Source organism: Solanum stenotomum, chromosome 8 (assembly GCF_019186545.1).
Source record: "Solanum stenotomum isolate F172 chromosome 8, ASM1918654v1, whole genome shotgun sequence".
Taxonomy (NCBI): domain Eukaryota; kingdom Viridiplantae; phylum Streptophyta; class Magnoliopsida; order Solanales; family Solanaceae; genus Solanum; species Solanum stenotomum.
In genome coordinates this window covers 15,524,071-15,546,735 of record NC_064289.1, presented here as the reverse complement: position 1 = coordinate 15,546,735, position 22,665 = coordinate 15,524,071, and the positions used below count along the sequence as shown (strand labels likewise).

The 22,665-nt window shown below is 35.7% G+C and overlaps 2 protein-coding genes across 5 annotated transcripts in view; both read left to right on the top strand.

The window, feature by feature from the left end:
• LOC125872625 (sister chromatid cohesion protein PDS5 homolog B) overlaps positions 1-11,143 on the top strand; it is a 33,920-nt gene extending 22,777 nt beyond the window's left edge. For 2 of the 3 annotated variants that reach the window (XM_049553377.1, XM_049553378.1), the window contains exons 19-31: positions 42-176; positions 262-455; positions 521-668; positions 757-894; positions 970-1,053; positions 1,143-1,634; positions 1,701-1,768; positions 1,842-1,890; positions 3,778-3,864; positions 9,365-9,393; positions 10,004-10,104; positions 10,203-10,273; positions 10,761-11,143. In XM_049553377.1, coding sequence (XP_049409334.1) covers positions 42-176; positions 262-455; positions 521-668; positions 757-894; positions 970-1,053; positions 1,143-1,634; positions 1,701-1,768; positions 1,842-1,890; positions 3,778-3,864; positions 9,365-9,393; positions 10,004-10,104; positions 10,203-10,273; positions 10,761-10,793 — 1,629 coding nt within the window. In that variant the 3' untranslated portion in view covers positions 10,794-11,143. The remainder of the gene's footprint in view (positions 1-41; positions 177-261; positions 456-520; positions 669-756; positions 895-969; positions 1,054-1,142; positions 1,635-1,700; positions 1,769-1,841; positions 1,891-3,777; positions 3,865-9,364; positions 9,394-10,003; positions 10,105-10,202; positions 10,274-10,760) is intronic. The other variant, XM_049553379.1, reaches the window with a different exon arrangement.
• A 2,086-nt stretch (positions 11,144-13,229) lies between these two features.
• On the top strand, positions 13,230-22,492 carry LOC125872812 (histone-lysine N-methyltransferase ASHR1). Of its 2 annotated transcripts, none has more exons than XM_049553610.1 (14): positions 13,230-13,410; positions 13,509-13,645; positions 13,781-13,921; positions 16,304-16,358; positions 16,474-16,592; positions 16,884-16,972; positions 17,042-17,123; positions 17,732-17,836; positions 17,913-18,003; positions 18,096-18,215; positions 18,518-18,624; positions 18,800-18,869; positions 19,718-19,781; positions 22,009-22,492. In XM_049553610.1, exons 1-14 carry the CDS (start codon positions 13,311-13,313, stop codon positions 22,169-22,171), a joined length of 1,443 nt encoding a protein of 480 aa, XP_049409567.1. In that variant the 5' UTR covers positions 13,230-13,310; the 3' UTR covers positions 22,172-22,492. The 2 variants fall into 2 exon arrangements, with proteins under 2 accessions (XP_049409567.1, XP_049409568.1); XM_049553611.1 differs by having other exon boundaries at positions 13,232-13,410; positions 13,781-13,915; positions 22,009-22,490.
• Positions 22,493-22,665: the final 173 nt, after the last annotated feature.

The following is a 22,665-nucleotide window of genomic DNA, read 5'->3' as shown; positions in this document are numbered from 1 at the left end:
TTTTGAAGTTTCTGATCATAGATTCCTATAACTTTTGATAGGATAATTCTCCTCTAGTACAGAGATTGTTTATTAAGAAGGTGCAAAAGCTTTTGAAGGAACATAAGATTCCTTGTAGATATGCATGTGCATTTCCATTTGCTGCCACAGACTCTTCAGAAGATCTCCAACAAATTGTAGGTTTTTATTAAAATTTTTGTTTCTTCTTACTTTGTCAGTTTTTTTCCTTCTTCTGACACCGTCCTTTTTTCCCTCTTTAAGTCTTTGAAATACATGGAAGAGTTTGTACATGTATATGGCAGTGCAGCAAGAATAAATCGAATGTCTACAATGCCTGGACATGTGACTGGTTTTCCTGTTTATATAGTGGTTTTCCTGATCCATGTCCTTGCTCATGATCCAAATTTTCCCACTGCCGATCACCATGATGCCAACTCCTGTGCGCAGTTTTTCAGGTTAGTGCTTACTCATCAGCTGTCTTTAAACACCTCATCTTTTACTTACTATCCTTTTGGGCCAGTCCACTTGTTTTCAGCTTGCGGGCATTGATTGATTTTAATTACTCTGATGGCACCGTGGACCTCATTAGCAAAGCTAGCTCATACTTGAGAAGTATCTTCCATGCAATAAAAAAGGCAGAGGATGCTGTTGATGCACAAATTACTCCTGTCAGTGTCTTCCTTGGTTTTGAAATTGATGCTAGTTCCTTATTCTTAAATATATTAATGTTGAACCATGAGGGTGATCATATTGCAGAATCTTCATATGTTGTCAGATATTGGGATTTCTTTGTTGGATGCAATATGCAACAGAGGTGTGTCTCATTCACATATCTCTGGACTTATTTTGCTGCCATCTTCACTCTATAAAGTGGGTCAAGAACATAATAGTCAGGCAAGTTCTTTTCACTTGATTGGCATTTGCTTTGTTTTTTTAATTTTTATTTACACTTCCTCTTTTCTTTTGCAGGGGAAAAGTGATCTTTTAATTCGTTATCACCAAGATGAAAATTTCATTAGGAGTTTACTTGATATTTCGAAAAAGAAAGTTCAGGTATATGCCTTTACCCCTGCATTGATTTTTATCAGTTTTCATGGAAGTGCCTAACTGATTTTGTTCCCGTTCTTCCTGTTTTATCTCAGACTGCTGGCATCATCAGTACACAATACCAAAAATCTCAAGATGGCATGAAGCGGTCTGGTAACAGTGGGGGCAGCACATTGGAAATGCAACTTTGCAAAAAGGGCCCTCTCCCATTGAGCATGTTAAAAAAGAACTGCGGTTATTCATATTCAGATAAGAAGGAGATAAGTGAAGCAAATCAGGAGCTCACTACTAGAGAAAGACAAAAAACATCTAAACCATTTTCAGCTTCTGTATCATTTGAATTACACAAGGAGTTTTCAATGGATGATGAACATGAAGATGATGCACATGGAACCATTGAGGCAGATATTAGAACTGAGCTGAGGCCATATTGTTCAAGAACTCTCAGGTTACGACCCTTGTCTGATCAGAAGAATGAAAATCCACGTTCCCTGAAAGAAAACGATACAATCTCAAGGTGTAAAACCATAATGCGTGAGCCTTCCAAATCCGTCAAAGGCAACAGCTCAGATATCTGCATCTCAAAGGTATATTCTATCATATCTTTCAGTTTTTTCAGTCAGAGTTTCTTGTTCCAACTCTTGAATGTGTAGGGAAGCAAAAATGATGCTGAAAAGTTAATTAGGCATCATAAAGAACTGTGCACTCCGGAAGATAAATGGTGAGAGTTTCTTTGATATTGGTATATTTAACAACATTCACTTTTAAATGACATGTCTGTTTTGATGATGCAGTTATTCTGGAAGCACAGAGGCTTTTGATTCTAGCAACAACTCCCTCAAGGTCTGTCAGAAGATTGCTAAATATAAGAGACGTGCTAAATAGTGTGTAGGAAATTTTCTATCTGTCTGTTACTTGTTACCCTGTAACAGAAATTGTGAAAAAATAAGGATCATTGCTGGGTATCTTAGGAGGAAAAGTTTCCTGGTTTAGTTCTGCATTCTTAGTTAGTGTCACTTCTGGTTCTGATCTGACCCTTTTAAGGAGGGCCTGCCATAACTGAGCTTTGCAAGTTTGCTGTCTCAACTGTTCTATTAAACAAATAGGAGGACTGAACGCCAATTAAAAAAGCCTAGAAGGATTTGCCTAAGCTTCTTAGCTATATAAGGTCTGGTACAGGGAGCCCTTGCTGATTTTGGTATTGGAGGGACCTGTACTTTTAGATGAATGCATATATCACAATATAATTGTTTTGAGCACAGATATTCAGTAGAGAAGACAATTAGCTAGACAAAAGATATTAGGTGAAAGCTGTGGGTGAAATTTATTCTGAATTGCATTTGGCGGAGGTGGCTCTGGGTTGTTTGCTATTGCTGGGGGTGCTAGGTTTGCTAGAGTTAGACAATTGATATAATCAAGGTTTAGATTTTTCTCAGAAACTATTAATTGGCTTCTTAGGCATTCCAATTGGAAAAACAAGAGAAAATCAGAAGTGCAAGTACGTCTGCATTCCCATCAACTTCCTTTTTGAAAGGAAACCATAGTGTCACCTGGAAAGTGGTATGTAGATCAATAATAGGCCCTCCTAGTCCTCACCTCTTCCCATACCCTTGTCACGGAGGTTGCCATCTTCTAGCCTCTTGGTCATCAAAGAAAAGGAAAACTGAAATAATAAAGAAAAAAGAGAAGTTGGGCCATCTTTCACGAGAGAGACTGCCTTCTCTCTGGTCAGCATTCCTGTAATAACACTGGTTAGCTTCAGATGAAGATAAAAAAAAGTGACTCCCTAGCAAGCACTTGCTCCAACAGAAAAGCGAGACTTTACTAATCTACCAAAAAATAAATAAATCTCATTACTAAAGTGCTAACAAGCAAGAAAACAGATGCCATGGGTGTTGTTGGAAATAAGTATATTCTGCTTCACTACTCCTTGTGTATTAAAGAATTGATTTATTCAAAGTCAGAAGAAGGCTTTTTGGCTTATTAGTTTAGTAACTTGACATTGTTAAAGTTCTTCAAGACGAAACAATAGTATGTGTCGAAGCAGTGTTGTGCAATGCGCTTGCCTCTCGCTTTAAGCGCTGAGGCAAGGCGACCTGTTGTCACCTTTTTGCTTTCCGGCAAGAGACGATCTGTAAGGCAACGTCGAGGCAAGAAAAACAATGTTTTTATTTTAAAATGCAACTTGAAAGCTAGGTCTCTTTCGCACCTGACTTAGAGCACAGCTTCTTCCTCTGTTTTCTGGCAGCATCATCTCGTTTTCCGGTACTTGAGAGCTAGGGTTCAGCTGTTGAGATACCTGCTTCTCCTTTCTTCTGTTTTCTTCTTCTTTCTGCTTTCTCCTCTGTTTTCCAGTTGCTTCTTTCTTTTCTTTCTTTTTCTTGCTCAGCTTCTTCCTGCCACGGTTTTTGTACTCTGTTTACAAGCTTCTACCTCTGTTTCCCATTTTACTGCTCAGTGAAGAGGGCCTTCGACACCCCTCGCCTTCCAAAACACTGGATTGAAGTGCTTTTGCATTTTTTGCTGACACGGATAATGAGCTTATTGTGGTTGAATTATCAGAGTTGTATTGTATTTTTTTGTACGGTTTGTTGACTTATTCACAGATGTTGGGTTGCTTTCTCTTATGTAAAGCATTTTCCTGAAAAAATGAACTAATATTTGCCATCCAGATATAGTTACAAACAATTTATTTGCTGTTGGTTAACAATGGAAATTTTGCACATGTAGATCACCTGTGACAGCAGGGAAGCTGAGGTTCTCAGTTTGGATAGTGAGATTTGGGGGACTTTAAGTAACCATTCCTTTCTTGACCAGGTAATGCTAGCATTACTATATACTAAACTTATCTAGCCAGCAGAATTAGGTTTCACGTTTTTTGTTGTTATGAGTCAAACCTCCAATAGAAGATCTAAGATTCAATATCTTATGCAACAGCGTATAATTAGCTATAACCATCTATTTGATCCTTTCCTAACTTTGAACAAGTAGGTTAATATGCATGATTCGTTCATATTTATCACGTTCCATCATATACTTGAACTGCATTGAATATAGTAAAGGTTTTCTGTAGGGTTAATGTAAGGTAGACCTGCAAAGTGGTGCATTAACATGCTATTTAAGACATTGAAATTGGAAAATGGTAAGGCTTTTGATGACTATCTAATCTGCTAAATACAATATACAATGCTACTCAAAAAATAAATACAATATAAAATGCTATTGATTTTGTTTGTGAATGTTTCCTTTGTGTTTAAACCTTTGGATTTGGCTATAAACTTGTGTCCGTAACTCATTTGATCTTAAGCTCCAACATCCTAATTGCAATATTTTCTTTTTTTTTTCTTTTCTGAAAATTGGTAATTTGTATTCCTCAGCATTAAGGGCTATGCTGACCACCTCCAAAAAAATAATCAACAATGAGCCTAGGAAATTCAAACTAATTACAAGGATCCTAAGAAATCTAACAACTGAATTGCGTCATCTGTATGCCCTTCTTTACACCAAAAATGGAAGTTTGTAATACAGTTCTCCTTAATCTTCTGCATGGAGTTAAATCTGTCCTCAAAGCACCTTCCATTCCTTTCCTTCCAAACTGTCCACCAGATGCAGGAAGGAATTACTCTCCACCATCACTTCTGTGTTTTGCTACCTTCTCTTCTGATCCAACAGCTGAGTAGGTCTGATGTATGTTCAGTCATGGTCCATGTGACTCCTGTGAGGTTAAAGAAAAGGGACCACAATTGAACAGTCACCTTGCAAATGCAGAAAAAGGTGGTTGTTTGTCTTTTCTTCCTCATTACCGAGGAAGCATCATGAGGCTATCTGAAACTTTCTCTTCTGTAAAGCTTCATGTGTTAGGCAGGCTTTCTTGATCACTTGCCAGGAGAAGCATTTAACCTTAGTTGGAGCCAAGCATTTCCACACCTTTGTCCCTGGGCCTGTGCTGCCTCCCTAATTGCAATATTTCCTACCTAACAGTATCCTGAAATTAGGGAGCACAAGAGTTAAAAAAATTGATAACTTTTGATGTCAAATTCAAAAGCAATGGTGATAGAAGGAAGGGGAAGGGGAAATCACATAATACTCCATGAAGATAAAATTAATCTCATGGAATGTTAGGGGGCTGAATGAACAGGGAAAGAGAAGGGTGGTACAAAACCTGTTGCAGGACTGGAAAGCAGACATTGTCTGCCTCCAGGAAACTAAATTAGAAGGCGATGTACAGGACTTAGTTAAACAAATTTGGGCAGGGAGATGGATTAAATATGCTTGTTTAGAGGCCAGTGGAACCAGAGGAGGAATCCTGATGTTATGGGATTCCAGAATGTGGGAAGGGGAAATTATGCAAGTTGGAGCCTATACTCTCTCTTGTAAATTCAAAGCTCAGACAAGCAATTTTGAATGTCATATAACCGGAATGTATGCTCCGAATAGTAGAGTGGAGAGGAGGTTTGTATGGGAAGAACTGGCTGATGTAAGAGGCTTGATGGATGGTCCATGGGCTGTTTGTGGTGACTTTAATGTCTGTAGATTTCCTTATGAAAAAAGGGAGTGCAACAGGTTAAACTCAGCAATGAGAGAGTTCTCAGAATGCATTGAAGACATGGACCTCATTCATCTGCAATTAAGTGGTGGAAGGTATACCTGGTACAAGGGTGATAACCATATCACAGCATCCAGGATAGACAGGATTATGGTCTCCACAGAATGGAATAATCTTTTCACCAACATAAAGCAAACCACTATGCAAAGAGTGACTTCTGATCATGTTCCTATAGCCTTGTTGTGTGGACATTGGGAACAATCTAAATCCTATTTTAAGTTCGAAAATTGGTGGCTGAACCAAGAAGGATTTGTTGAAAGAATTAAGGTCTGGTGGAATGATTTTGAGTTCTATGGGAAGCCGGATTACATCTTAGCATGCAAACTCAAAGCCCTCAAAGGGAAATTGAAAGAATGGAGCAGATATGAACAAGGTAATCTGAAATTGCAAAAGAACAACCTTCTCAATCAGATGGCTGAGTTAGAATCACATCAGAGCAACAGAATTTTAACTGAGGAGGAGATAGCAAAAAAAGCCACACTTTTCATGGAGTACGAGGGGTGTTTGAAGAATGAGGAAGTGGCCTGGAGACAGAGATCAAGGGCTTTGTGGCTCAAGGAAGGGGATAGGAATACAAAGTTTTTCCGCCAAACAGCTAATGCCCACAAGAGATACAACCATATTGATCAACTGGAAGTACAGGGAGAGACTATAACAGAGCCAGACAGAATTAAGGAAGAAATTATTTCTTTCTACAAAAAGATGTATATAGAACCTGAAGGTTGGAGACCCTCTGTAAATATAAGCAACCATCCTACCATTACAGAGGGTGAAAATGAAGCATTGCAGGCAGATTTTGAGGAACAAGAAGTACTTGAGTGTTTAAAAATGTGTGCTATAGACAAAGCCCCTGGTCCTGATGGATACACAATGGGATTCTTTCTAAAATGTTGGGAGATCATTAAACATGACATTATGGGGGCTCTCCACAATTTTTATTCAACTGGGATGTTTGAAAAGAGCTATAATGCAACATACATAGCACTGATTCCTAAAAAGATAGGAGCAAAGGAACTGAAGGACTTCAGACCCATCAGCTTAATTGGAAGCTTCTATAAGCTACTGTCCAAGGTTTTGACCGAAAGGTTGAAGAGAGTTGTGGATAAGCTGGTAGACAAACAACAGATGGCTTTTATTAGAGGAAGACAGATAATGGATGCAGTGCTTATAGCTAATGAAGCAATTGATTCTAGAGTGTCCCAGAAGAAACCTGGTATACTATGCAAACTTGATATTGAGAAAGCATATGACCATGTGAATTGGGATTTCATTCTAAGTATGCTGAGACAAATGGGATTTGATAGCAGATGGATCAGTTGGATCAAGTTTTGTATTTCAACTGTTAAGTTTTCAGTACTCGTCAATGGATCTCCTGAAGGCTTTTTCAGTGCACACAGAGGAATCAGGCAAGGGGATCCCTTATCACCCTTCCTGTTCATCATAGCTATGGAGGGACTTAACAATATGTTGAAGATAGCCAAGACAACAGGAAGAATACAGGGATTTGAAGTCAGTAAGGTCGCTGGGAATAGTATGGAGATCACACACCTACAGTATGCTGATGATACACTAATTTTTTGTGGGGCTGAGGAGGAGCAGTTGCTGATTTTGAGACTCGTACTAGTCTACTTTGAAGCCATATCTGGACTACATATAAACTGGAACAAAAGCCATTTGTATCCAATTAATGTGGTTTCGGATGTGGAACACCTCTCACAAACCTTGGGAGGAGTGACAGGTACTCTGCCATCAGTATACTTGGGCATGCCTTTGGGGGCAAAGTCTGGAGCCATAGACATTTGGAACCCAATATTGGAGAAATGTGAAAAGAAACTAGCCAGATGGAGATCACAGTACCTCTCCTTGGGAGGTAGATTAACTCTGATAAACTCTGTTCTAGATGCTCTCCCTACATATATGCTATCTATCTTCCATATTCCCCAATCAGTAGTTCAGAGTTTGGACAAAATTAGAAGAAACTTCTTGTGGCAAGGAAATAAGGAAAGAAAAGGCTTTCACTTAGTCAAGTGGAAGAACATCATCAGAAGTAAGATGCAAGGTGGATTAGGTATCAAGAATCTTAAAAACCATAGCAAAGCTCTGAAGGTGAAATGGCTATGGAGGTACCATCAGGAGGACCAAGCACTATGGTATAGGGTGATCAACAACAAGTATGAGGAGCTAAATAAATGGGTAACCAAAGAGGTAAATACCCCCAATGGGATTAGCCTTTGGAAATCCATCAGAATATTTTGGCCTTTTCTCAGTAATCAGTCTACTGTCAAGGTACAAAATGGAAGAAAAACTAGTTTTTGGTTTGATAAATGGTTGGGTGGTATGAGCCTCAAAGATCGTTTTCCTGACATCTTTACATTGGCTCAACACCAACAGAAGACTGTCGCTGAAATGTGGACACAACAAGGCTGGGATCTGATCCTCAGAAGAAATCTGAATGACTGGGAAATTCCCAGAATACTTGAATTGTTTAAGGTTCTGGAGAATTTTCAAGGTATACAAACAGGCGAGGATTATTTATGGTGGCAAGGGCACAACAAAGGTAGTTACAAAGTGAAAGAAGGATACAAACAGATAAGTCCTGGTGGCATTCAAGACTTCAAATGGCCTTGGAAGCAAATCTGGAGGACCAAAGTGGCATGCTTTACATGGCTACTAGCCAATAAAGCAGTTTTGACATTGGATAATGTGGCCAAGAGAGGAATCTCTCTATGTAACAGATGTTCCTTATGTGGTAAGGCTAATGAGACAATGAGACATCTCTTCTTACATTGCAACTTTACTGAGCAGCTGTGGCAGATTTTCCTTAATCTCAGAGGCATATCTTGGTGTATGCCTAGCAAGATTGATGAGACTCTATTCAGTTGGGAGATGGCTGGAGTTGGAGCTACAAACAGAGAAAGATGGAGGATGATCCCTGCTAGTATTTGGTGGACTATATGGAGGGAGAGAAACGAGAGATGTTTTGAGAATAGGAACAACAACTTGCAGGAAGTAAAGCTTAAGTGTGTTTTGTTGTTCTGCTTTTGGTGTACAAATGTCTACTCCAATGAAACTGAGTCAATCATAGATGGTTTAGGATCCATTTAGGTCTGGTTCAGTTTTTGGATAGATTATACTTCCTTTCTGCTTTTGTAAATATGGTTTTTCAGTACTACCTAAGTACTAAATGAAATACAAATGTTACCAGTTTCAAAAAAACAGTATCCTTAAATTAATTGATTTATACTTGTGAAATATTAGTTAAATACTTTGTCTTGCTTAACTCAATAGAGTTTCTGTTTAACACTCCGACATGAAGTAGAACCTTCACATTTTTGTTGTCCTTACTTCGATTTTGACAATGTGAATCTTTCTTGATTGTATTGCCTATCTTAAAGAAATTTCAACTTGCATTGTTGTCAACAAAATTAACTTTTGGTTGAGCTGTTAATATCAAAAGTAGTTTGCTTATTTGTGTTTAGTAAATCTCATATTTGCCTCTGCATAAAGATTTTGGAAAAAATTCTCCTTAAATCCATAACTGAATCAGAATTTTATTGACCTTCTCAATTGGACATTTCTTTTTTCTCCAATCACAGTAATCACATTGTCATTTCGAGTTCGTTCTCCATTTTCTGCACTTTATTTTTTTTAAGTAATAAGATCTGGTCAAATTTGGGTTAAATTTTTTCCTAACACTGAGTTAATATGCAGGATTCTTGTGGTCTGCAATCATTGTGCCGGTGAGCTATTACTTTTTTTCTGATTATTATGGGGAGAAGGATCAAGTGATGTTCTCTTATGAACTTTGACTGTTTTCAATTCACTGCAAAATTCTTCAAGATTCAAATATGGAATTTTTTTGTTTCAACTTGCAACCCATTTCCTGCTTGATAGTCAATTTAACTTGTAAGTGGTACTTTCCTTAATGTAGGTGTTCATTTTATGAAACCAGGTATATGAAGCATTTTTATGCGGTCACAATTTCCTTGGATTTGGATGTCCTGTAATGCATTTTGTGTAATCTTAATCTGGATTGCATTGGCATCTGCTTGTGCTTGTATGCTGGCTGGGTTGTTATATATATTACATAGAAGGGGTGAAAAATATATGAAACATAGACATTCTTATGTCCTCAGCTTTTTATGTCTGTTTCTTCCATGAGAAATGATATTTCATGAGTTCATCATGTAAATCATGTTCACCCATATTGCCATTCATGTAAGTGCCTGGACAGCATACATTGTTCTCATCATATGCTTGAATTCTGCTTTTTATTCTGTTGTGGATGCTATAACATGTCCTGTGAAAGATCTACTGTAGTTACAATGACAAATGCTCTTCATTTTATAGCCCAAGGAAAAATATAGATATGATTGGATCTGTCTCTCAACAAGAAGATGATTTGTCAGAAGATAAATCTAAGATTGGTAGTAAAAGGACTGCCTTAGCTGGTAAGATCTTCTATTAATCTATAAAAATGTTATTGCTGGTGTTTCGAGGAGTAAGTTTGTATTTACTCTTCTATGATTCTCTTTATTTTCTGCCTCAGAGTTAAAGAATCAGGAGAGTGTTCTTGTTGACTCATCAGCTTCTGAGGTCATCGATGTGAATGAGGATCTTGTAAGATTCACCTTTTTTCTCCTCTGTTTCCTTTCAGCTCGCTGTTTTTTAAGCTTCCTTTTAGCTCAGATGGTTGTCGCTATTTCTGAATGGAAAAACTAGTAAATCAAATTCTTGGATGGTATTTACTCTGCTTTAACAAAATCAACTTTTACCAACATTATTAGAAGAGCCACCCGGTCTCCCTCCACGCCCACCAACTTTTTATCTTTTTCTTTTTGTCCCTGTTTTTGTTGAAGCTTTGTGGATATTTATCAGGAAAAAAGAAAGAAAAGAAGTAGCTTTAGAGCTGGGTCCTGCTTCCTCGAATAATTGACAGAGCTATAGAGAGAGATGTCTTTGCAGAAGGCATGCTAGAACGTTCTAATAAATCACAGTTCAGACATTGTGACTTCTAAATTTTTATGTTTAATCTAGGAAGTTTTTTAGACAAGTTAATTTTTTCGGTTCATCTGTTCACTAAAGTTGTTTTTTGGGTGCACTACAGATTGCCAGAAGGACTCGAAGTAGAAGAGTTTGAATATACTTTTACAAAGATACACTAAAGGCTAACATGCTGAGTATTTTTGTTTTGAGCATTCTCCATCTCAGCGAAGGTGTGCATGTTTGACTGATTGCATCATAATTTTCAGCGATCCTCTAGCAAATAGCTGAGTCTTTGCAGAGGTGTTAACAATTGGCTGTTGTGAATAGATAGTTAAATGAGATGCTTTTATTAACCTAGTGTTTAGATGGTGAAACTACGCCCCCCTGCCCCGTGTATGATTTCTGTAAATAGTGAATATGTTGCTGTTGATGTGTTTATACAAGTGAGGAAACTCTTTGAACCCACATTTAAGTATATTTACCAAAGGCTATATTAATGTATGTCATCATAATGATTTCGAGAATACTAAATGATAGTCTTAGTCTGTAGATCTGTTATCTTGACTGAACTACTTTTCACTGGGTTAATGAAAAGATAGAAACTCCATTGAAGGGTATACGTTTGTTTATTTCACAAAATATAGTTACTTATTCATGTTTGCCTTCTGGGTCGAGTGCGGGTTACCTCTCCTATGTGGTTTGCGAGCTATTGCATAAGAGCAGGGGTTTTACCTGTGCGCATCCAAAGGATAGCGGCTGTGGGTTTCCCTTATTATAAAAAAGAAGTTAAAATCAACTAAAAAGTACAATTGATTTCCATTGGCCATCATGGTTGCTTCTCATTTTCAAGTAGCTCCCTCTAAGAACTAGTTTCTCCACAAAACCTTTACTGAAGTGACTTTTCTTATTTCTTAACCTACGAATCTAACGGTCAAGAATCTCAACTGGAATCTCTTCATAGATAGTTCATTGGCTGTTGTATTCTTTTCCTAATGCATCAAAACTTGAGGATGCATGGTTGTGTCAGATTATTTATTGTTGTATCAATTTATGCGCTTCACCTAATTTCTATATGTTTTACTTCAATCAGATAAAACGTACATTTAAATCCAATAATTGATTGAAGCTGATAGCTATATATTTCTACCTCGAGCAAATTTGTCTTTCTATAATTTGAAATTGAATAATTTTACTCAGCATTCTATTCGTTTTCGACCCTTCAAAGAATTTCAGAGGAACTTTAATTTGAAAATAACTTTAAGGGTGTGTTTAGTATGGAGAGCACAAATTTTTTAATAAATATTTTCTCTAGGAAAACAAGTTTCATAAATAACATTATATTTTCATTATACACTTAACACACCGAACCCCTGCATCTTGACTGGCCCACTCCCGCCATCCCTCAAGGTTCCACACCCACCCTCTCCCACTCTATGGGTTTTTTGCTAGAAAAAGTTTAAATACCCTTGAGCAAATATATATTTTTTGCTTATTTACCAAACAATAGAAAATAAGTAAAAAGTCAATGATATTATTTTTGTTGTTTGAATCCCATCTCTAATCCTACACTCTATTTTACTTTCCAAATATAGAGTTTTCTATTTTTTCAGACAACCAATTCTAACTCAATTATCTATTTTACTCTCTAAAAAAGAATCTTCTTCTCTCTCCTTAATATTATATTATTATTTCTATTTCTATTTCATAATATAAATACGTTTTTCTTTTTTCAAAATAATCACCCTATATAATTTTCATCTAATATAATTTTTTTTTTAAAAATCTTTATTAAATATAAAAATTATATTTTATTGTAAATTTTAAAGAACCAACTACGAAAAATTGAAAAAAGAAATCAACAAGCACAACCGCAATCACAAACATAACAATTCTCTAGATCATACACTATCTTTTTTCCGAATATTGTTAAATCTGAAAACGACCTATCGGATTACTAAATTATTATTGTGATTTTAAAAATCATTCTGTTATGTATTGTATTTTTATCTTGTATTTAAATTATTATGTCATGTATTGTATTTTTAAATTAAAATTTTCATTTTATCATTTAAATTTTGTGCATTCTCCATAGTGAAAATCAATAATAATATCAAATTATCTCTTAAAATGACGAAAATTGAAAAAAAATTATTTAAAATATTGTTAATTCGGGATGAAAGTAGTATATATTAAATAATATATTTTTTAAAATGTTGTTCTATATTTAAAAAGAATTACGAATATTAGAAATTTATTTAATAGCCTTATATGAAAAATAATTTGTTAGTTACAAATAATAGAAATAATATTAAAATAATAAAAAAGTGAAATAGAGAGGTGGATAGTAATTCTCCAAATTTGAAGAATTACTATTCACCTCTCCATAAATAAAGAATGAAGAGCTTTTTAGAGAGTGATTGGAGATGACATTCTCTATTTTACTCTCAAAATATAGAGAATGGAGAGTAAAATAGAGTAGGGTTAGAGATGGTTTAACACAAAATTCGTTAGCAATGATTAAAGTCTAATTAAATAAAAGAAAGAAAAAAAAAAGAGCAATTTCGGATGGCACATCAGTAAAATTTGACATTTTTCTTAGGGAGTAGGACTTGAAGTATACATTCTGGAGCTCTCAAGTTTCAAATCCGCACTCCGCAGAAGAAGATTTGTGATGGAGGAATTAGAGGAAGTGTTGAGTGATAAAGGGCTCACCGTCTCTTCTGTGCCGGAAAAGGGTCGCTGCCTTTTCACCACTCGGGATTTCTTTCCAGGTCTTACTTCCATTCAAATTTTCAATTACTTTGCAACTTATTTGTTTGCTAAAATTAGGAACAAAAACATCTAAATGGGATTTTTCGAATAATAACAGGGGAAGTGATTATATCAGAAGACCCATATGTTTCAGTTCCCAATAAATCAGCGAAATGTGAATGGTGTTTCACTTCAAATAACCTTAAGAGATGTTCTGCATGCCAAGTAGTTTGCTACTGTGGCAACACATGCCAGGTTCAATAAATTTTGCTCAATCCTCATTTCTAGATATTTGTAGACATAAATGAATATCAACAACTAAGGAGCTTTGATATTTGTCTGTTTAATTTTCCTTTGGGAAATTTATAATTATGGTGAAGCGAATTGCAGAAGTCGGATTGGAAGTTGCATAGGGTTGAATGCCAGGCCTTGTCAAAGGTTGACAAGGAGAGGGTAAAATCGATTACGCCAAGTATAAGATTGATGGTTAAGCTTTATCTGCGGAGGAAACTGCAAGATGAGAAGGTCAAGGTCCATCTACTTTCTTGTTTTTATAACTCAGTTGCTACTAAGTTAATATTCTCATTTAGTGAATGTTTGCTTGTCTGAAGTGAAATTTGACTTAATTTTAGAGTTTAATATGGTACTTGAATTTGGTGCAAGTGCTGTGTTTGTGCTTTAAATCCGATTCATTTGGGTGAGTGAGTGCATTGGAGTATAAGCAGCGAGCAAGACATGAAAGGGGAGGTATTGACATCCTTACAGGCAGTCTTAGAGTATGCTCCCTTGATTATGTATTAGTGTAGCATGTCGGAGAACTGTAGATATTTCAAGAAATGGGAGCATATGTAACATGGATAACGTTGATTTCACTAGATTTGATGCTTACACATATTTGTTTCCTGTTCTGAGTTAGTTTGATGATATTCTGTATGTGTAAGTCAAAATGAGGTATTTGCTTTATGGAATTACTTGGTAATTTATCTTGAAATGGGACGGAGTTGAAGGGTTTCCTGGGTTATAACACATGTGATAAAGTCAATCAAGAAGTCTGTCTGATTCTTTGGAGCCTTTCAATTCTTTATTAAAGTCTGCACCAGCTCCAAATCCATTAAGTAGTTGTAAGTTGTTTTGACAGAGAAAACAGCCTTGGTGCCGCCTATCCAAGTGAGAGAATCCTCCTCCTTTAGGCCTGAGAAACCTTCGAGTTTACCAAAGAGATCAGTAACTCTTGGGATCTCCCAATCATTAAGGAGCCTTCTGAATACAATATTCCACCCTTGTGGAGTCCAAAGTTCTTCAACTGTAGCATCAGGAAAGGAGGATAAAATGACAGATCATGAAATTGATCTATCAAAGGCCCATTCCCTAACCAGTCATCTCTCCAGACAGAGATTTTCTTCCCATTGCCCAACCTGACCCTTGTATTTGCTATAAACACCTCCCATAGATTCCTGATGGATTTCCAGTTTCCCACTCCATAGGTGGATGTCATTGGTTTGGTAGTCCAGTGGCCCATTTGTTCATGCCTGCACTGTATAACCTGTCTCCATTATGCTTGCTCTTCAGTGTTATATCTCCAAAGCCACTCAAATAATAGACTCATATTATGTATTCTCTTTTGGTACGAACTAAAAAAGAAAGCATGATAAATAAATTGGAACAAAGAGAGTACATAAAAGAAAACAGGGAGTCTGACATTTACTTTTAGAAAGTGAAAAGATTCTGACAGTTTGTTTTGTAAATGGGAATGAAAAGGGATGGAGGTTGTCTAAATAGGTGATTGGCCATGCATTTTGGAGCTCAAATTTGAGTTTTAATGTCAAATTTCAAACTCACCTAATAGGTAGGATTTCAATTTCAAGTTTGTGATTTTAAAAGTTTTAATATTTGAAACTTCGTACGTTTATAATTTGCCAAAAAGACCCATAATTTAATTTTTTACGAAAAAAGATCGATGCTCGACGTGGAGATATTGTTCGTACCTTATGGGAGGATTATATTAAAGAATAGCTAGTTACTATTATTGTTGATTTATTGGACTAATGGATCTTTGTTAAATTACATGTATTTGAAAGTTTGTAATAACATGCAAACGAGAACATTTATTTATAAAAAAAGGTACATGGAGATTTTTTATTTATTAATGAGACGCCACAGAATAATTCGATTACCTTGTTTATGAACTATGATTTTCTCATTTGGTAAGATTGTATAAGAGTTGAGAAAGTTTTGATAGCTTTCACAAATTGTGAGGTTTCCATGTACATTTTTGAGATCGAATTGCATGTCCAAACAAATTTCAACTTCAAATCAATTATTTCAAATTATAATATGAAATTATGGCCAAACAAGCCCTAAGTTTCCCATTTCCTAGTTTGGTTTGACAAAAGAAAAAATGAAGGAAATTGAAGTGAGAAAAAAAATATTTCTCTTCGGTCAGCTAATACCTCTCTTTCTTTTAGGAGGGAAGAGAATCTGTAGAGAATTGTGAAAGGAGAATCAATTTATGTCATCTCTTATATTTTACCTTTCTATACCTCCTTCCGTTAGTTTCCTTCAAAGTGTAAAATCTTTATATGTGCAGGGAAGTACCTAAACTTCCATCATCAAACTTTATGGAATAATTGATGGCTAGAAAACTCAAATAATTGTTTCAGAACCATGGAAACCTCAATATTTGCTAGATAGAAGTAGTTAAGTTTCCCAAGTAGCTGCAATATATGTGCAAGCAGGTTAATCACTTCAGACATTACAGTTCTGCGTAACTTGGTCCTAACCAACTCTAATTTATTGTCTTACCCTTGTTGGATCTGTCATTCTGGACCTCCAGCCTTGTCATGAAAAATAGGCTTGCTATTTGTAGTATATATTGGTTTTGCATGAAGCTCATAACTACTCTTTCACTGCCAGGTTATTCCAATTACAGTCATGGACAATTACAATCTGGTGGAATCCTTGGTTTCTCGTATCCTTGTGTAGCTTATACTTATGAGTTTCTGATATAATTTTGAATGCTGTATTAAGGTCTATATTAGCTAGTCTTTGACTTTGTTTTGTTCTTGACAAGTTTGTTTCCATAGATATGACTGATATTGATGAGAAGCAACTAGTTTTGTATGCTCAGATGGCAAACCTTGTCAGTCTGATTCTTCAATGGCCCGAGATCAATGTAAAGGAGATTGCAGAAAACTTTTCTAAGGTATAGATTGTGGAACAGATTTTCCCTTTTGATATGTCTCAAAACTATACAACGTTCCTCGCCCCGGGGAAAAAAAATGCTGCATAGGCCTGTTCCATGCATAATGTCTGGGCTATATTGTTTCTAATGTTCAAATACTTCTGTATAACTCACTCTTATTTCATGATAATTACAGGACAACGTGGTTAAAGTCTTCCCTCAATCACTTGTCTTGAAGTATCTAATCCTTTTTCTTACAAAATTCATTGTCTAACCTGGTGTTTCTCTGTTTTCTTTTCTGGGGATGTGCAGTTTTCATGTAATGCACATACAATTTGTGATGCTGAACTGAAACCCCTGGGGACAGGCCTTTATCCGGTGGTTTCTATAATCAACCACAGGTAATTATTGCAATAAATTTATGTCAGCTAGTATAACGTATTTCTCTAAGTGGACTTTTCGTGTTATAGTTGTTTGCCGAATTCGGTTCTAATATTTGAGGGAAGAATGGCTGTTGTCCGAGCTGTGCAGCATATACCCAAAGGTACTGAGGTAATACATTGTTTTCCAAATCATTTTGGTCAATTCACGAGTGTAAATTTTCACTAATTGAAAGTATGTGATCATTCTGAAAACTAAATTTGATGCAAATCAACCAACCACAGGTTGATATCTGGAAGTGCTTCCTTTGACCAATACCTCTAATTTTGAGCAAGGATTATGTTGACGAATTTAGTAAGAAGGATAATTGATAATGATATGCATGTAGTCATGATGATTTACATGATCAACAATCATTGAGATCTTTGTCGCTGACTCTTGAATATCTTTCAAGAAGCTAATTACTTTATGATTCTTATTTGCTCTTTTGAGCACTTAAACATCTACATGGAGTTCAATGAGATTGTAGAAATGTGGTGCACGTCATTGAAGGGGGATTATATGTTGCTTAGATTCCAATGGTTCTGTTGATCTTGTACGTCATAAGCAAAAGGTTTCCATCGGTTAATATTGGAAATTGACGCTCATTACTGTAGAAGTGTGTTAAATTTGACTGTATGTTATTTACTGATTTTTAAGCAGTAAATTAAAAACACAAGTAAAGTTATCGACATCTAGCAATCACTAACTTTCTGATTTACTTGATTGGCTTCCAAAAGGTATCAATAAGTTATATAGAAATGGCTGGAACCACTGCAACTCGTCAAAAGGCTCTTAAAGAACAGTACCTTTTCTCCTGCACTTGCATTCGCTGCATCAAGTTGGTATGTTCATTGCCTAGTCTAACTAGTGTTCATTAATAAGATTTCTCTGCTCACAAAATTATTAAACTACTGTAAGGGCCAAAATGATGATATCCAAGAAAGTGCAGTTCTGGAGGGTTATAAATGCAAGGACAAGAAATGCAGTGGTTTCCTGCTTCGTGACTCTGGTATATGATCCCTGTCTCAAACCTCATCTTAAACCTGCAAGATTGATCTTGATCTGGTTTACCAAGGACTTCTCCTTTTCTTGTTTTTGCAGGTAATAAAGGATTCACATGCCAATTATGTGGACTCGTTAGGGACAAGGAAGAAATAAAGAATACTGTTCATGAAATCCAATCACTGTCAGAAAAGGCTTCTTTTTCACTTTTATGTGGACGTATCCTCTGAAGTTAGCACTAAGAATGTCTAATCTATGTTACTATCTGTAAAATCTATATAATAGTCTTGTAGATATTCTACTAATGTTAGAATAATCATGTTAATACTACTTCTAACAATGTGTTGAGCTAATAATTTCCCCTCTAAGTCATCACGAGCTATATTACGCCATAAGAGGAGGCACTTTTGATCAGGCCACTTTAGTTGGTATAGAATTGGGGAAGTGACATGTTCCATCAATTACATTTAAAGTTTATATTTATTTTTTATTTTATTTGAGAACTCTTTGACAGAATACAGATAACAAAGATGCTCGTGTAATGTATAAGATGATTGAGAAACTTCAAGTGAAGCTGTACCATCCATTGTCGATCAATCTGATGCGCACACGGGAGAATCTCTTAAAGGTTTGATTACCTTTAATGTAATGTCTATTAGAAGAATGTTCTCCACTCATGTTGAATGGTGATTCTATTAATGAAATCTCTTTTTTGATTTCCTTTGAAGATATCGACATCAATCTTGTTCCAATCTTCTCTTGATATTTTATTGCACCTGATATATGGATATTTATTCATTTAGATATTGATGGAGCTGCAAGATTGGAAGGAGGCACTAAAGTATTGCAGATTAACTATTCCAGTTTATCAAAGTAAGTTGGCACTACTTAAAGGTTCATGATATTTCTATTCAGTAGTCACCATATCAATGCTTTCTCTTGGCATAATAATATAATAGTAAGTGAGGTTCATTTAAAATCTACTTTTTCTGAACCCTATATTCTTCAATACAAGTACTATGACATCATGCAGTTGGTACGGAGGAAAACATTTTCGATGGAAAACAAGTGGTTTATTACTTTTTTTCTTGTGTTCAGTGTGCAATTAAATATAGGTTGAGGAGGTGGGGTTGTGGTGGAGACCTGGGGGGTGGGGTAAGGGGTGCAGAAAACGCAAAATGCATGTCTGCACCAGTATTTTAAAAGGCAGGAGTGGGAGGTGAGGCGAGGCGTCAGCCCCATGGATAACTTTTTAATTTATAATGTAGTAAAATAGTATAACAACATAAAAGTTACAAAAAAATGCATTAATAATTTTAAAAAATTAAAAACATGATTAAATCAATTCATGGGGAATAAAACGACTAATGTAATTTTACAAGTATAAATAATCCAAGGATATAAAAGCTATTATGAGATACAAATTAACTCTTAACATCTTAACTTCCAAACAATCACAATTTCTAAAAATATATTACTATCAAACTATGCAATTTATCCCCTCTCCCCCTCCCCCCCCAAAAAAAATATATTAATAAATTTATTAGTATTATAATTAAAACATCACTTCTTCACGAATAAACACAAAATTACTTTTAAATACCAAAATAATAAAATATGATGATTTTAGACATAAGATAAAACATAAATTAGTAAGTGAGCAAATTAAGTGAACTTAGTCATGCTCTAATTTCATATTGTACCATTTCTTCTTTTAACAGGAGTTTATCCAGAATGTCATCCTTTACTCGGACTGCAATACTACACTTGTGGAAAACTTGAATGGTTAGACCTTTTGGCTTTTTCTATTTATTGTGTCGTATATTCTGCTTTGCTAGTTATCTTTTCTCTATTTCATATTTCATTATTTTGCTTGTCAGAGAAATATAGAGTTCGGGGCCAAAAGGGCAAAAAAATATTGACCAAAGATTCCAAAAGGGCAATAAAAATAAGTTTGAAACCAAAAGGGCAACATTTAAACGATAGATTGGATGTTGTTTAAATTAGGGTAGCCAAGGCGCAAACAGACACAGCCTTACAAGGCGCAAGTCAGACGCGCCTTGTAAGGCGCATAGGCCCTGCGCCTTTGACCTTACATAAAAAATAAAAAATAAAAACTTTTTTTACGTGCAATTTGCAATGTTCTTCAATTTAAATAGTGGGAAAAGATGTAATCAGCTAATCCAACATGCAATGTTCTTCTTAAATAAATAATTGAGTCAGTGGGACACCTAGCCACTTTGGCATGTAACCCTTTCGATCTCTACCTACAAATTAAAATATTCCCAAAATATCCTTCAATCAATTCTTGATTTGATTACTTGAAAATTACTCACTACTAATCATAATTATAATCAATTGTTTATTTCAAATAATTAATTAAGTGCTTCTTCCATGAACCTTCGTCTTATTTTTTCCTGTAATGTCATATTTCCATTTCCATCTACAGAACCCTTCTTCAACACAACCCTCTTTTTGTTATTACTCTATGTACTATATTGTTAGCATACATAATTAAATTAAATTACTTACTAATTTTGCTTAATTAGAGTTCAAATCAGTTCCATTAGCCGTCTTGTTAATTTTTTCTCTAGTAAATGTTCAATCTTTATGCTACTATTCTTTTTGTGGCTTGTCTCTGGTTATGCTTGCTTTTATGTTTTATGGCAAATCTTGATCTGGTCGGTCTCTCTGAATCAACTTCAACTTCAAACTTTTTTTTATTACATGCAATTTGCAATGTTCTTCAATATAAAAATTGCATGTAAAAAAAGTTTTTTCTTTTTTATGCAAGGACAAAGGCCCTGTCTATGCGCCTTACAAGGCACACATGCTTGCACCTTGTAAGACTCTATCTGTTTGCGCCTTGTAAGGCGCATAAGACCCCACGCTTTGCTACCATAATTTAAACGCCGTCCAGCCTACCTTTAAATGTTGCCCTTTTGATTTTAAACTTACTTTTGTTGCCTTTTTGAAATTTTTGGTCAATTTTTTTACCCTTTTGGCTCCGGACTCGAGAAATATGCTTAGATCTTGTATATCCTATTGCAATATTGCACAAGTATCTTGCAACAATAAATAAGAAAATCATTCAATAATGACACTACAATCGACAATACCACCTGAAATTGGACATAAAACGAGACAAGAAAACAGCTAAGAGAATGGTCGTAGATGGAGAACAAACATACCTACGAAGATCTCTACCCAATTCTTTGTTAGGTTGGGTATGAGTGTTAAATTATCCAGGTCATGGGTGGGTTTTAATTTGTAGGTGAAAATTAAAATAATTTCAGGTAGACTGTTTAGATGATGCTACGTGTCCCTCCGTCTGCCACAATGGTATACACATCCCAAAAGTTAGACAGTAAGGTTACGAGTAACCTAAAAGTATAATGGAGGATATTGAGGTACCATTTATTCAAGGGTATATTTATCCCTTTTTCAAACATTTGTCTTTATATACTTAGAAATTTATTTTATTGAATTTAAATACTTGGGGAGACGAAATTATGGGTGTTGCATTTTTGGTTGATTAAATATATTTTGCAACACTGCAATGATTTCGCGGTTCGGAGATTTGCTCCTCCTGGCATCTTTTGTTCTATTTTGTTAATCTTGGTTGCAGTACATGAACATCTAGAGAAGCCAAATCGTGTTATTTTTTGGTATATTCATCAACGATTTAGTGACCAAACATTTTCTTTATCGACAGCATGAAATTATGCTACTTTCAAAATGCCCTAAGGCTTTGGTCTGGTGCAACGTGATGTGTGTGTTAGGTGTGTGTCGTGGATCAACCCTACCGCAGACTTTGATATTTTAAGTGGAAAAGGGTAGAAATAAGTTTCAAATGTGCCATCGGTCACAGGGATTTTTAAGTTGACAAGTAAAACTACGTGACTTAAAAAACTATTAATGAAGTTAATAAACAGTTTCTCCGGTCAATAGGATTTCAAGAAAGTGGTGATTTCGTTAATGATCGTCCTGTGGTGCTGATATGTAATTTCAGGTGGCTTGGTGAGACTGAGGAAGCGTACAGGTCACTAGCCAAGACAGCAGAGGTACTGCGAATTACTCATGGAACAAACACCACTTTCATGAAGGAGCTTTTTGTGAAGTTAGAAGAAGCTCGTGCGGAGTTCTCTTACAAGATTTCATCCAAGGAAGAATGATTATTGAACTGCATCCACAGATGCATAAACTCTTAAAGAAGACAATTCTGCAACAAAGGGTGGGGATGCAGAAAGCCTTGTAGAACGACATATACAAAATTCTGCTATACCAGTTCAGCAAAGGACGGACCTTCTTTCCTGATTATTACAACGGATTTCTTGCTAGATACCTCCTTTAGCTGGGAATTGAACTATTATTGTAAGGGGAAATAGGCTATCTTGCAGTTTCTTCTATTATAAGATGCACTTGAGTATTGATACAAGGGGTATAAGGTACGTTTCTCCTTATGTAGAGTAGTAATTCATTTATATTTTTTTTAGACCATTTTCTGCCTAGGGCAACTATGTTACTAATTTTGGTTTTTGATAGAGGCTGACAAGTTGTGTTAGCTTGGCTACAGTTTTGTAATGGTCTCTTGGTGATTCTTACAATCAGTTTAGTTACCAAAACAAAGAACTACATCTAGCAGCATCTAAAATAACCAAATAAATAT